Source organism: Rhinoderma darwinii, chromosome 5 (assembly GCF_050947455.1).
Source record: "Rhinoderma darwinii isolate aRhiDar2 chromosome 5, aRhiDar2.hap1, whole genome shotgun sequence".
In the NCBI taxonomy this organism is placed as follows: domain Eukaryota; kingdom Metazoa; phylum Chordata; class Amphibia; order Anura; family Rhinodermatidae; genus Rhinoderma; species Rhinoderma darwinii.
In genome coordinates, this window is record NC_134691.1 from 330,425,394 (window position 1) to 330,440,593 (window position 15,200).

Below are 15,200 nucleotides of genomic sequence, written 5' to 3' on the forward strand. Positions count from 1 at the left end.
GCTCGCTCGGGTATTTTCAGAACTACTAAAAGCAGAATGGGGGATGGGGAACCCCTGTTTTTAACATAGGTGTGGGTTGCAGAGCTGGGATGCATCTTTCAGATATTTATGGCATATTCTGTAGATGTCTAAGATGGAAATAACGCTTGAAGCTTTATTTTGCGGATATATTGGATTTGTGACGCAAGCAGACAGGCTTCTATATGGAGAACTCCGCCATGACCGAGGGAAATGCTGGGGGATGGGTTTTAGTTTGAAACCTGGAAAATACAAAGCCGGAATATGTGGGCTCAATTTTATTGAGTGATCTGAATGTAGGGGTCGCCAGGGCAATAACACCCACCAGCTTAATGCTATATGGCATCTAATACATGGCGTAATTTATAGAGATGTGCTCATCAGTAAAGCTGGTCATACACATTAGATGTATGTCGGCCGAACCCGCCGGCCAACAGCTATCTAAAGTGTGTGGCCAGCCTAACTCTGTAAATACATTACTGATCCTGAGTTACATCCTGTATTATACTCCAGAGCTGCACTCACTATTCTGCTGGTGGAGTCACTGTGTAAATACATAACATTACTTATCCTGTACTGATCCTGAGTTACATCCTGTATTATACTCCAGAGCTGCACTCACTATTCTGCTGGTGGAGTCACTGTGTACATACATTACATTACTTATCCTGTACTGATCCTGAGTTACATCCTGTATTACACTCCAGAGCTGCACTCACTATTCTGCTGGTAGAGTCACTCTGTACATACATTACATTACTTATCCTGTTCTGATCCTGAGTTATATCCTGTATTATACTCCAGAGCTGCACTCCATATTCTGCTGGTGGAGCCACTGTGTACATACATTACATTACTTATCCTGTACTGATCCGGAGTTACATCCTGTATTATACTACAGAGCTGAACTCACTTTTCTGCTGGTGGAGTCACTGTGTACATACATTACATTACTTATCCTGTACTGATCCGGAGTTACATCCTGTATTATACTCCAGAGCTGCACTCACTATTCTGCTGGTGGAGTCACTGTGTACATACATTACATTACTTATCCTGTACTGATCCTGAGTTACATCCTGTATTATACTCCAGAGCTGCACTCGCTATTCTGCTGGTGGAGTCAGTGGGGCAGATATAATATTGTGTCTGCTTCTAGAATGTGTTGTGAAATGCGGAGAATTTTTTTTCGCATTTCATTGTAAACTAATTTAAGAACAAATGTTTGTGCCTCACTAGACCCTTTAAAAAGTATGTACAAAACGTGTGTGGCTTAAAATGCGCCAAACGAAGCCAACCATGAGTTGGTTTAAGGAAGTGAAAACTGTCTAGCAAGATGCACCACATTTATAAAACATGGTGCATCACTGTGATAAATCTGCTGCATCTTCAGACTGCCAGGTATAAGTTTATGCTGTATAAATCTTACATGGATTTAAAAATCTCGCATAGTGTGTGCATACATTTATAATGATTCTGAGTTACAGCCTGATTTACACTCCGGAGCTGCATTCACAATTCTGCAGGCTTCCGAGCTAAAATCTTCCAGCATTCCCTGCTGCCTCAATGTCTGCACACAGCTTGCTCTGGTAATATCCATTCTGGGAAGGGTCTTCTTTACCCCAGGCTCTGTAAAGTCGTCTGAGGTTGTGAAAACTGTTCTACTTCTCTACTTGTTGACGGTTTCTAATGCCAACCAGCAGAATTGCGAATACAGCTCTGGAGTATAATATATTCTGTAACTCTCGATCAGTACGTAACGAAATGTATCTATAACTTGACTCAATATTTATGTGGATATTATATCTATGCGTAAATTGGTGTTCGGAGGCGCATATACTCTTTTACATGTTTACATTTCAGCTGTTTTGTGTGTTTTTTTAGTCTTTTGGTTAATTTTACCACCTGTTGTGCTATAGATGGCGTGCAGGAATGTACAATACGTCACAGTGGTAATAGACCTGAACCCGGACATTGCAGCCTCCGTCATTTCATCAGTCATTATAGCTTTTTATTGATCTATTTTTACTACAATGAGATTATTTTTACAACGGTGTAAAGTGCAATCCTGTAAAAAGGAGAAATCTCTCCACCGTCACTGCACTTTGTGTCGCACACGCCGCTTTATGTCTTTTAGAGTTCAGCTTTGATGTTGTCTGGTGTATTTTATTTCTATGAATCTTGTGCTAGTCTTAAAGGGAACCTGTCAGCAGTCCTGAGGCCTCCAAACTGCTGACAGGGGGACCTAGGGGAGGGCATTTAACATTTTTCTCGGTCATGCAGGTTTCATGACCCAGAATATAATGTTTCTTTTCCCCCCCCCCACGCCGATTGCAGACGGGACTTGATGTAAGTGTTGTGCATGCTGCAAGCCCCGCTCCTCTGCTCTAAATGACGGCTCTGTCTCCTGATTGGGCGCTAAAGCCGTCACTCAGAGCAAAGAGTAGCACTTGTGACCGCCGCATCAGGGGAGTTAATCGGAATTAAACCACTTGCATGACAGAAAGGAAAGGTGCCCCACACATCAGAACTGCTGACCGGTTCCCTTTAGGCTACATGCACACTGTATTTTGCAGCGGAGAAAATGCAGGAAATTTGCAGGTGAAAACCGCACCTAATCGCGTGTGAAAAACAACAACCGCCACAGTGATGAGCCCCTGACCGTATGCCCTATTAAGCCATATTCACGTCACAGGGACATCCTGCTCGAGACCGTACTCCGTAAGAGGGGCCCCCGCTCTGGCGAACCTGATGCGTCCATGTTACATGGACGGCCGTTCATTTGTCTTCCTGAATTTCTACGCAAAATTTACCGTTTATTAGCAAATCAGAAGTCCGAGCAGCAGCCAGGGTTTGGTCATTCTGTTATATTATCTTGTTATATTGTTGCGGCTGCTGTTTTTGTTTTTTTTGTGACCGCAGGAAGCGCAGCCATGTTGGTTTTCACCTTTGTATGGACTTCTTAGAGCAGGCGGATGTAACGCGCTTTGTCATCCGTTTCTTTTAATAACATAGAACAAAGTTTCGACACGGCCAATCCGCTAATACGGCTGCACTTCCCGTTGTCACTTTTTGCACAAGTGGCCGCCACATCGGCGCAGAAAAATACCAAGATCTCGACGTAAATAAATCATAAACTCCGGACTGCAGCCGCTTCTATCACTTCTCATTTACTCATATATGGACATCTACTTTTTTCAATTAAAACCCGCTTTAAGGGTTAATTCACACAAAAGTATTTTTCTGCCTCAGGTTAATGGGTTGAAAAGAACATTTCCACAAAACAATCAGCGATGGGTCGGGCTGCGCTCCACTTTGGCAAAAAAAAAACGCATGAAAAACGGTAAAGAAGGTTTACATTGTATTCTGTGGCACTGACTCGTCCTTATGATTTATTGTAGACGAAATTGTTGAACCGGGATCAAACCGACGAATGGAAAGGCTGGATGCAGCTCGTCATATTAATCTATCATATTTCCGGAGCCAGTTCTGTGAGTATTGCCATTACTGCCCGCACTGACTCTTAGGTTAGGGCCACATGCCGATTACGGTCACGTGACAGGAGCTTTGCTAGTTACACCACTTTGTACGAATGCAACGCAGCTCAGTCCAGCAACAGTCACACTTTTTAAAGGGAGACGCGTGCGACTTATCAGAACTTCGAATGTCACATGACAATGTTGCGCCGCGGTCACACGCTGAACTCTGACACGGCTGGGAATTGGGCAGCAATAGTCGCTGTCTGGGGGATGAATTCCTCTGCTGTGTCTTTATTCAGATTCACTTTTCTATGGTTTATAAATGAGACTTGTACGAATCACATTCTAATGTCAGAAACTGGATTATCCAGAGATGAGCGGCGCTACATAAGCTGCTTATCTCTTCCTGCGGGAGCGGTCTATCACATATCCCTTTTGCTGAAACCTCCTTTTTCTGTTCCAACAACTGATTGACGTGTAGTGATCTCTCTATGTTTAAAAAAGAAAAAAAAAGCTGCAGTGTGTATTATGATACACACCTCAGCTGCTGCAGAACCTCATAATACACATCTCAAATGCAGCAGGACATTATAATACACACCTCTGCAGAATACACACCTCGGCTGCTGCAGAACCTCATAATACACACCTCAGCTGCTGTAGAACCTCCTAATATACACCTTGAATACTGCAGGACATCATAATACACACCTGAGCTTCTGCTGAGACTGAAAATACACATCTCCAATGCTGCAGAACCTCATAATATACACCTCAGCTGCTGCAAAACCTCATAATATACACATCTCCAATGCTGCAGGACCTCATAATATACACCTCAGCTGCTGCAAAACCTCATAATATACACATCTCCAATGCTGCAGAACCTCCTAATATACACCTTGAATACTGCAGGACATCATAATACACACCTGAGCTTCTGCTGAGACTCAAAATACACATCTCCAATGCTGCAGAACCTCATAATATACACCTCAGCTGCTGCAAAACCTCATAATACACACCTCAGCTGCTGCAAAACCTCATAATATACACTTCGAATGCTGCAGGACCTCATAATACACACCTCAGCTGCTGCAGAATCTCATAATATACACTTCGAATGCTGCAGGACCTCATAATACACACCTTGGCTGCTGCAGAACCTCATAATATACACCTTGAATACTGAAGGACCTCATAATACATGTCTCCACTGCTGCAAAACCTCATGATACCTCAGCTGCTGCAGAACCTCATAATGCACATCTCGTCTGCTGCAGACCCTTTTTTGTAAAGGATGAGGGTTTCACATCAACCAATAACAGATAAGAAGTTCCCTTTCTGCAGCAGCTGAGGCTTGTATTATAAATCATATTCGACGTCCCCCCAGCGTCACATGACCTGTATAATGGAGCTTCTACTTCAATCACTGAGCTCCATTGTGACTGGTAATATTCTTATAATTTACACGGGGGGGGGGGGGGACACATTCTGCCGTATATAATTGTTAGAATCATTATGTGGTGTAATGAGAGATTTTCCTTGTGGGGGAAATTAACACTTTGGTTTTGTCCGAGCCGCAGGATGGACCGCGCTCCGGGCTGTTAATGGCACTTTGTTCCGCTCCACGCCGGGTTTTCCATGTAGGGCTGAGATCTGAGCTTTATATCTGTATAATGTGTGTCCTCTTCTGGGAAAGTTACTTATATCGTGTTTTACAAAATACACCTACGGATATTAAGGGCCTAATCCCGTGATCGGGCCGATTTATTTATTTATTTATTTTTTATTTTTTTTTTTTTATTTTTTTTGTAGTTTTTTGCTATGATGGCGCTGGCTAAAGAACACACCTATATTTCTCACTATATGAAGCTAAGTTTCTCCTATTGATTTCTTTTCTATCGTCTTAGTTTTTGCCGGTGTACATGCACGTGCGGGTTCTGGTTGCTGCGTATTTATTTCAGACGGGATACGGACACTTTTCCTATTTCTGGCTAAAGGGGGACTTTGGACTCTACCGCATTTCCCAGGTAGGAAAATAGCAGATTTGCAAAGTAATGTAACTATATGGACGATTCTCAGGTAGAGAATGTAACTTCCTCTAGGGGGCGCTCTGTTAATGTGTTTTCTTACCTCATTCTACTCTGATCTGAGTCCATTTTGGCGAGAAATATTCCGAAAATGTGCACCAAAAATATAGTCGTACGATTCTGCCCTTAGGATAGAATTACCCGGCCACTTTGGCCGCGAGATAGGTCGTGCATCCAAAGATCACTGTGTCGCCCTGGCTGCATCACCGGCAATGGGGTCGCATTGTGACTCGCAAGTTACCGTGACAACACAGTCGCAAGGAGTCAAAACCCGCTGGAGCTCTTGCGGACAGCGGTGTGTGCAGCGCAACACAGCGAACTTTGGATGGACGACCTGTGTCATGACCAAAGCCACCGTGCAGCCCAAGCCGTAGTCTGCCTGGTGTTTCACATGTTCGAGCAGAAGTTTGTGCTCCAGAGCTGCTCCTCCTGTTAAAGGGGTATTCTGACCAATAGCATTAGTTATGGGATGTGAACAGGATATCGGGGACGGGACCCCTCGGTTTTGCAATACAAGACGGCCACGTTTGCTCCGCTGTTTCAGAGACTTCCATAGACTTAGATGAAGAGAACCTCATATGTGCAGGCGGCTTTCTCCCACCTTGAATTGTAAAACCAGGGTCAGGTGCGACCCCCAAGTATATTTACATCATGGATTTGGCCGCAGCGGATCTGCTGCAAAATACACGTTTCCCATGCGGATTTGGATGTGCTTTTGCCTCAGACTGGTGAAGATTTCATCCTTTGCTGTGTAAAGGGTGAAATTCGAGGCAAATCCACATCAAAAACTGCTTGTAAAACATGCAGATTTTGCAGCAGATCCGCCAAATCCGTGGTGTAAAAATACGCCACGTGTAATTGCAGCCCTACAATGTCTGCACAAATCACTGGAGCCAGGAACAACACAGACCTGACCCAGGGTTTTCTCCCAAAAATGTTATGCAACCGGTAACATGGCGTTTTTTGTATTTGCCGGAGGTCCGCCTTAAGTAATTACAGATGTTTATTTCTATTCTCACCAGGTCTTGTTCCGCCTCAACTTCTTGGTGGTGGTCCTCTGTGTAGTGATGGATCGGCCTTATCAGTTCTACTACTTTGTTCCATTGGTCACCTTCTGGTTCATGGTGATTTATGGATCATTGGCCTTATGGCCGCAGATTACCCAGAAGAAAGCAAACGGTAATGACGACCCCTGACTAGTTCTCAATGGAAATGTTTTGTGGATTTGCTTCCGCATTTTTCTGGCTTTACTCAGTAGAAATTTTTTACTACCTCAAATCTTCGAATTTGTTTTTATAAAGACTTTTCTCATAAAAAAACAAAACATATACTGTATGGGGGGGGCAGTGTCTTTAACCCTTTCACTATCAAGGACGAATGTAATACATCTTGACTTTAAACGCTTGCTGTGACTTGAATATAAGGACTTAGATCTTTGTATTAAAAGCCCAAAATCTTAGTTTTCAAATGATACTGGGCTCAAAGTAATAGGCGCAGTATACGGGGTACAGCACTTGTCTGCTATAGGGAGCAGCATGAAAAGATTCACTTCCTGGTTCTGTGTCTGTGTAAGGGAGGGAGGAGGGAGCTGCAAGTGAGAGCAGAAGGAAGATCACAGCCTGTTACTGTCATCTCTCCTTCACCCCCCCCCCCCCCCCCCCCGTGTACGGCCTCCAGTGACCCCAGGGGAGGAAATTTAGGAGCCTTTTTTCATGTTCTCGCCCCTCTTACCAATGAGAGGGGATACGTGCTTTCAGGGGTGAGAAGACGAGCAGTTACATAAGTAATAACCCTCCTTTTATTTAGTCGGTGTCTCGGATGTTTACCGGCATCTGGATCGTAGAGATTTTTGATCTCTTCAGTTCTGGTGATTATGGGAAGATCTTTGCATGTAGATATAGACATACGTGGCATGTATGAACTCATGTATGAGATGTTGTGCATCTCCGGCTTGGCTTAGTTCAGATGTTTAACTCCCGTAACCGTTAGGTTATTGGACGCCGACATTCATCTAATGTGTATGAACATTTATAGTTGTATGGTTTACTATTGAGGCTGTGCGTTACCTGGTAGTCCACTGATCAGGTCCAAATGATACCCCGACACGTGGTTGGCCGTTCTTTAGAATGGGGAATAGTACAGCCAGAATCGACTTTCCCGATCACCTCTGATCGCCAATGATTAGAGAAGCCCGATCCGCGGCGATCAGCTTCTACGTAAGAAGGGTCTGTCTGGGTGGGAGAACCCCTATTAAAGAATCTGCAAATTATAGTTTCTTTAAGAATTTAATGTATTGTTCAATATATATTGATATTTGGATTTTATTTTTACAGCGAATAACATGTGGTACTTTGGCCTGGCCTTGAAGCTCGCGTTCCTACTGCTGTGTATCTATGTCCTGTCACGCGCTCAGGTAGGAATAATCCCACGTTTCACCGTAGATTTAGGGGTTTTCCTATAATAGGCTCTTCTGAGTTATACGTCCAGCTAAGAAGGGGTCCCGGCAGTGATAGAGATCGGACTATGCACGGCCTCCTCATATTACATTCAGCTTCTGGAGCCATCCCTGTTCTGACGGATACATTTTCCTGATCGGGCTTTCAATATTTTTGGCTGCAGTAGTAACACTGGGATGTGATGTAGATATTGATGTAGATGGTGATTCGGATCCACATGAAGTCTCTAACACAGACAGAAATCAGAAGGGGGACAGGTTGTCATTAGAATCTTTAAGTTACAGGCCCAAAACCTGAGGCTCCACCACTGACAGTGATCATAGATCAGCCCTGAAGAGATAAAACACGGTATCCTGCAGATATTTAAAACCGCAGCGTGCTCGTTCTGTTCTAGATCTTCACTGCGGATTTCAGCTCTCAGGCCCCCGGCACACGATGAGCATTACGTGCGGATTTGCCACACACAGTTTTTTTTCTGCCTCAAAATTCCGTCAGGATTTTGCCCTGCCTGCATTCTTTGCCGCGTTTTTCGGCAACATTCCTGTCAAGTGTGAACACAGCCTTATAATATATAACCGGTGAGGCGGCCGCTGCATCCAGGCTGAGGTTAAATGGAAAGGTGGCCGTGCGTGGCTCTGCTGTTTCCTAACTCCTATGGAATTAAAGGGGTATTCCGGTTACAACAAGTTACCCCCCGTCCGTAGGGTAAGGGGTAACTTGCTGATCGGTGGGTGTCTGACAGCTCGGACCCCCACTGTTTATAAGAACAGGGACCCCGAAGTGACCGGAACCCCTTGTTTGAACAGAGTGGCAGGTCGCTCATGCGCACTGTCGCTCCATTCGTTCTCCATGAGAGCACCTGAGATAGCCGAGTGCAGTGTTCGGCTTTTTCCGGCGCTGCCATAGAGAATTAATGGAGCGGCAGTGGACTAGAGCGACCTGCCACTCGGTTCAAACAAGGGGTTCGGGCAACTTCGGGGTCCCCGTTCTCGCAAACGGTGGGGGTGCGAGCTGTCGGACACCCACTGATCAGCAAGTTACCCCTTACCCTACGGACAGGGGGTAACTTGTTGTAACTGGAATACCCCTTTAAATTTAGTGATCCCTGTTTTTCCAACAGATGGTCTCATTGAAACGCCATAATTGTCTATGGGAAGCCGGACCGTGGGCGTTTAAAGGTTCCCCGAATGATTTGATTGGTCACGTTCTCACTGATCCTCTGATCCAAGGCTTCATTCAGAGCCACTGATTTCTATTTTCATATCAACCGCGGACGTGATATTCTTGTTCATTAATCATCGTGTATATCCCACCCCCGACATCTGCTTTTTGAGGGTCACATTTTAATATGCGGGTAGAACATCTACAAATAATTGATATGATGTAATGTGGACGCGTTCCTGCGATCATGAAATGATCTACTATATCAGGATAACGTGCAGTCCTTTCCTTCCAGGATTCTTTCGAGAAGATCTTTTCTCTTTGGCCAATATCCAAACTGTTTGAATTGAACGGTGAAGTCTATGAATGGTGGTTCAGATGGAGTTTAGACCGATATGTAAGTATTTTCTCGCTATCCTTCTCTTACACTCCCTGTAAATTATTCTCCTGACACGTCTGTTTAGTAATTTCCTTAGAACTCTGCATTACGTTCCTCTGTTATTCCTCCTGGAAATGTATAAATAAATTTACAACTGGGTGCTATCATTCCTCTTCCTTGGGTCCTTACACAATCTGACACTATCCACCAGAGCTGACCGTGCCAGATTGTGTAGGGTAACGTGTTGTAGGATGGGGGACCATGGTAACACTAGCGGCAGATTGATGGGCTCTGCGGCTTCTTGTTATCACATCTGGAGGCACATACGAGCTATTTATTTGTAAAATTCTGATTCTTTTGACTTTCAGGCGGTCTTCCATGGGATGCTGTTTGCTTTCATCTACCTGCTGTTGCAGAAACTTCAGGTGCTCTTTGAAGGAAAAGGAGAACCTCTGTTTTCCACAAAAATCTCCAATGTTTTACTCTTCTTTTCTGTCGTCTGTTTTATGGTAAGTCCTTACATGGTGTCCTATTGTGATCATCCGTTTTATATGTGCCTGTGTATACCACCACTTGGAAGATACTGGTTCTCCTTGCGGAGGATTCAGCAAGTGTAGAAAATCTTACAGGCAATGCACCCTGGGAAAAGTATGCAAATTAGCTGGACTCCAGAAGGAAGAAAACTATCTCTCTAGTTCCACCTACAGGTAACTACCCTCTAAGTCCAATGTCTGACCCATTAAAGAGCTTTAAAACATGAGTAGGGACATCAGCCAAGTTTTTGCTCTTCGTCAGTACACAGTAGGGTACTGATTGACTTGGTGAGAATCCGGGTAGGTGGCACTAGGGACGTTTTCTTCCTTCTGTAGGAGAGCGACTGTAATTTGCGTGGTCATACCGCCAGAAGTTCATCACTTATTAGGTATGGGGCCATATATGCCGTCCTCCGAACCACCACTATAGGCTTTATAACATATTCTACTGTGTATAGAGAAGGCATTTACGTTAAAGGCTTTGCAAACCTTTTGACGTCGTTTTTGTTTTTTTTAAGAAAATTGTGCATCAGCGTGATTGGTGCAATTTCCTAAATCCATTTTCTTAAAAACTCTTTTCACTGTTTGAGATACAGCTGCTTTGTATCCTGTATACAGAAAAGCTGTATCGTTCATGAAGACCTGAATCCACCTGTGATCGATCAGTTATGGAATTAGATGTGATCGTTAACAGCTCCATCCTGCATGTCAGAGACACACACCCGCTGACGCTGAACCCGTCAGTCCCGCTGACCTGACGGATACAGGATTGATCGCATGATACAGCTGCTCTGTATACAGGATAAAAAGCAGCTGTATCGGGCGGGTGACGCGTTATATCCTCCGGCATCCTGTAAGTTATGAGACTTTCCACATTCATATTTAAACAGTGGACAAACCCTTTAAGATCTTTTAGTCCCCTGTAGCAGCGCATCTTCTAGTGTACAGCGGATGCGGGCTGCAAATTATCATTTATAACTGGTTGTGGTGTGTGTGTAATGCAGGCTAGACATAGAATAGAGCGTACACTGATCTTCTAAAAAGTCCCCCCATAAATAGGCCTGTATGGTTTTTTTTATTCGGAGGTAGATCAGCAGCTCATCATTCCCACATGGTGAGGGAAACTGAAGCTAAGGTTTCAGTTTGCCTTTCCATCGAGGGGTTAACCCGACGGACCCCCTCAGCGGAAAGGAACGCTGATGTGAACACAACCGAATGCTTTTTTTTGTTTCAATAACTGCGTCACAGGCAAGAAGTTGGAAATGTACGAAATCCATTCAGATCTTGCACTGGTTGGATTCAGTCCCTGGCCCCCCCAATTCCGCCGGGCAATATTGTTGACCACAAAGCAGCTGCCTATAAGCATTGTAATTGGTATAGCGCCATTTCTACAGTCTGAAGTCCTGAACATACAGTGACCGACCTTCTCCATTGGAATATAACTTGTTCTTATCAAAAGAGGAATCACGAGTGGGAAGATTACAGTGGGCAAAATGAAGCTCTGTTCGGCAGCTGTAGATTGCAGAAATACTAAACTTCTTCTAAATCAGGAGAATATTAAAGTAATACATCAGACATTTATTAAAATGGAGCGAATAGAGTTCTATATAATACCAGGGCCATTCATTCTTTCACACTGGTCTCCCATTGTACAGTATAGGTCCAAAATACCACAAAAAGAACTACTACTGCTGCTTGTTACTGGGCTGTACAGTAGTTGACATCGCTTCCTGCTTCGCAGCTATTGGCTGAAGCTTCATCTCACAGACTTCCCTTTTTGAAGTCCTCAGCACATAATACTGAGAGCTCTGCTCCATTTCAGCTTCTTCCTCCGGCATTTAGACCAGAAAGCAAAGCAAATTATCTGAAAGGGAGCATTGAGCTCTCAGTATTACCAGTATTATATACAGGGGGTGGGCTGAGCAGAAAGTCTGTGAGATGCAGCTTCAGCCAATAGCTGCAGAACAGGAAGTGATGTCCGAGACGGGGTTATCGTTTTAGCAACTTCTCCAGTACAGCCCAATAATTTGCAGCCTGTTTGTTATTGCCTGCGGTGTTAAGGACCTATAGTGTACAGAGCAGCTTGAAAACTTACATTTGAAGGGCCAGAGTGAAAGGATTGGTACTATATGACCCTACTAGCTCCCAAATTTGCCTGGCAGGTTCAGAGATGGCTAAAGTGTCTACAGTGTAAGGAGACCTCCAAACAGCTCCTCATATATCAACTTTCTGTCACCAAAAGGGATATTGGGTTTAGGTGCATTCACCCCATAACCTTTTTTTTTTTTAATTTCTATTGTGAAGTTGGCTATGTTGTGGGCAACCATTGAGAATTGTCATTTTGTCTGCAGTAAGGGTGTAATATGTTTAGCAGAATAACCGTGTCCTCTTCTATCCTTAGACCTACTCAATATGGGCCAGCAGTTGTAAAAACAAGACCGCATGCAACGAGATGCACCCGTCAATTTCTGTTGTACAGGTACTGTCTATTCTCATTATGTCTCTACAACCAATAATATGTATTCACACACCGGGCCGGACACACCATACAGGCAACTTGTGTAGCTGCGCAGGGGCCCAGTAGGTCGGGGGCCGCTGCCATTTGGAAAGCAGCTTTCTACTGTATTAGATTAGTGACTGCGCTAATGAACTACTCGAAATGAACAGTGGATTGTTATACCTGAGCTGACCAGCATGGGGTGCTCTATGATGAGCTATTAGGGAGCAAGGGGCCCATATTCCTGTACAGGGGCCCTCTGCTGTCCGCCTCCGCTCACACCACAATCTGTCGGATAAACTTGAGTAGTCTCAAGAGTCAAACAGGCTTCTAGCTGTTCTCACTTGTAATTCGGCATTTAACAAGAGAGTCTCACTTATATCCTGTCTAATGAAAGGCTGCTTTATCCCTCCCCCATTCTTTACACTGCAGCTCTGGTATTTATACGCTCAGCAGGAAGTCAGTTCTTAGAGAGCAAACTGAAAGTTTTTGCATTTTGGTATAATGTTTGAGAATATTGACCGCTCTCCTGTGTTGTGTTGTCGTCTATCTGCAGATTTTAGCTTTCGTCCTCATAAGGAACATTCCCGGATATGCGCGCTCCGTCTACAGCTCCTTCTTTGCCTGGTTTGGCAGAATTTCTTTGGAAGTAAGTACGCCATATTGTCTGCGTGATTAGTTTATTATAGCAAATTATACTATGGGCAACCCCTTATGATCTCATTATGTTATTCATTTACTCCAGGGGTCAGCAACCTTCGGCACTCCAGCGGTTGGGAAACTACAGCTCCCAGCATGAACTGACAGCCAAATGTCTTATTGTTCCAGCCAAAGGCTGTCAGGGCATGCTGGGAATTGTAGTTTCACAGCAGCTGGAGTGCCGAAGGTTTCTGACCCGTGATTTATGAGATCGCCTCTCTGAATTTTCAAGATCTCTGATTGCTGTCCGTGCCGGGCAGAAAATCTCTCTTGACCGATTTCTGCTTACAATGTAGGTAAGAGCTCTCCTTGGTCGAGTCCTTGGCATTTGAGAAATGTGTATTGCTGATACAGTGTTAAGCTTTGTTCATGGCAAGAAATGTGCAGGTTTTGGGGTCCGTCAGGATTTGTTGGGATCCGTTCGAAAACATCTCAAACGGCTGTCATGGCTCCACGATGCTCGTGTGAACAGAGACTAAAGGTCATATACCCTAAAAAGATGTCGCGCTAACACTCGTTCGGACGGCCGCTATTCCTCCCAACATCTCCGTACTCATGTTCTGAATGGGGAGAGGGCAATAAGCTTATATGCCTTGACCGCAAAGAATCCGGAAGTTTAAAATTCAACATGCACAATCCTTTTTTTTTTTTTAAATCTTTTTTTCCCCTGACATCTGCAGAACGAATGTTGGCTGAACATCTAAGGGCCTGTTCACATCTGTGTTGAACGCTGCGTTAGGGGCCTTCATAGTAGATCCAGCCAAGAATCCCGGAAACGATAGTACAGCGTTCTGCGCTATTGTTTCCGGTTAAAACCACAGACTTCCCGATGGAACCTATTAAAGTCAATGGGTGCCGGTTGTCTCCGGCGTTCAAAACGCTTCGGGTATTTTTGTTCTGCTCCTCTGACGGAGCAGAGCAGCAGGAACGCAGATGTGAACAGGGCCTAATACACAGATAGTCAGCCGGTCCTGCAGAAATCGGCAGGCTTGGCCGATGTTTGTCTAATGTGTATGGCCACCTTTATAAACACTCAGCTGTGAGAAACAATATCTCAGGATGGGTTATTAGGCACTGAATGCAAACAAGTTTGTTTACACCTGCTGACAGCAGGCAGAGATCTTGCGTAGGAATGATGAGGAGTTGAAACACAAGTGTATTTTAAAGAACACTGGGCTGAATAGATATATTGGGTTGTGCTGGGGGTCGGGCATGACAAAGGAGAAATTCCTTGTCATGCACTGCCCCTCAAGCCCTGCACTAGGCATAAGGCCCCCTTCAAATTGCGTGTGTGCCCTATGTTTATCGTCTGTCAGGAAAGCTTCCCACGTACACAATAAACATGTTCATAGGGCTCCATATCCTGATGAAAACCAAGAGAGTGTTCTTTTGGTCTTCATTGGGATAATCTACGTCCGTATATTATAGACTAAGCTATGCTATTCAGAAGGATCCCGCAACAAAATGTATGCCGTTTGATGTCAGGAGCTTCTTGACGTATACATTATTGTCCATATATGGACAGTGATGTCATGAGCATCCCACTGCCGGAGTCCCTGAGCAGAGTATCGGAAGTTTTCTGCCCACAGACTTTGGCCCTGGGGAAGCTTCTGTGACATTAGGGGCTTCTTCGTGGGTGGAAACTACGTCCAGTTTGTCGCCGAGGCTCTGGCCGGTGACAACGGCATCATAAAGCTTTTGTCATTACTGTCCATATATGGACAGTGACGTCAAGGGCTTCCCCAGGCCCACAGTCCTCGGCCTAGAGTTCTTGCTCTAGCCCGGGACCCCGGTATTGTAGCGCCTGACGTCACTGTCCATATATGGAGAGTGATGTCAGGAGCTTCCCCGGGCACAGCACTTCCGGTATCGCTTTGCTTGGGTG

General features: G+C 44.6%; 1 protein-coding gene across 1 annotated transcript in view; it reads left to right on the top strand.

Moving 5' to 3' along the window:
- Positions 1-15,200, top strand: part of CASD1 (CAS1 domain sialic acid O acetyltransferase 1) — a 51,755-nt gene that overhangs the window by 31,106 nt on the left and 5,449 nt on the right. The window contains exons 10-17 of the mRNA XM_075827725.1: positions 3,420-3,509; positions 5,411-5,530; positions 6,613-6,769; positions 7,924-8,003; positions 9,503-9,604; positions 9,955-10,095; positions 12,521-12,598; positions 13,173-13,265. Coding sequence (XP_075683840.1) covers positions 3,420-3,509; positions 5,411-5,530; positions 6,613-6,769; positions 7,924-8,003; positions 9,503-9,604; positions 9,955-10,095; positions 12,521-12,598; positions 13,173-13,265 — 861 coding nt within the window. The remainder of the gene's footprint in view (positions 1-3,419; positions 3,510-5,410; positions 5,531-6,612; positions 6,770-7,923; positions 8,004-9,502; positions 9,605-9,954; positions 10,096-12,520; positions 12,599-13,172; positions 13,266-15,200) is intronic.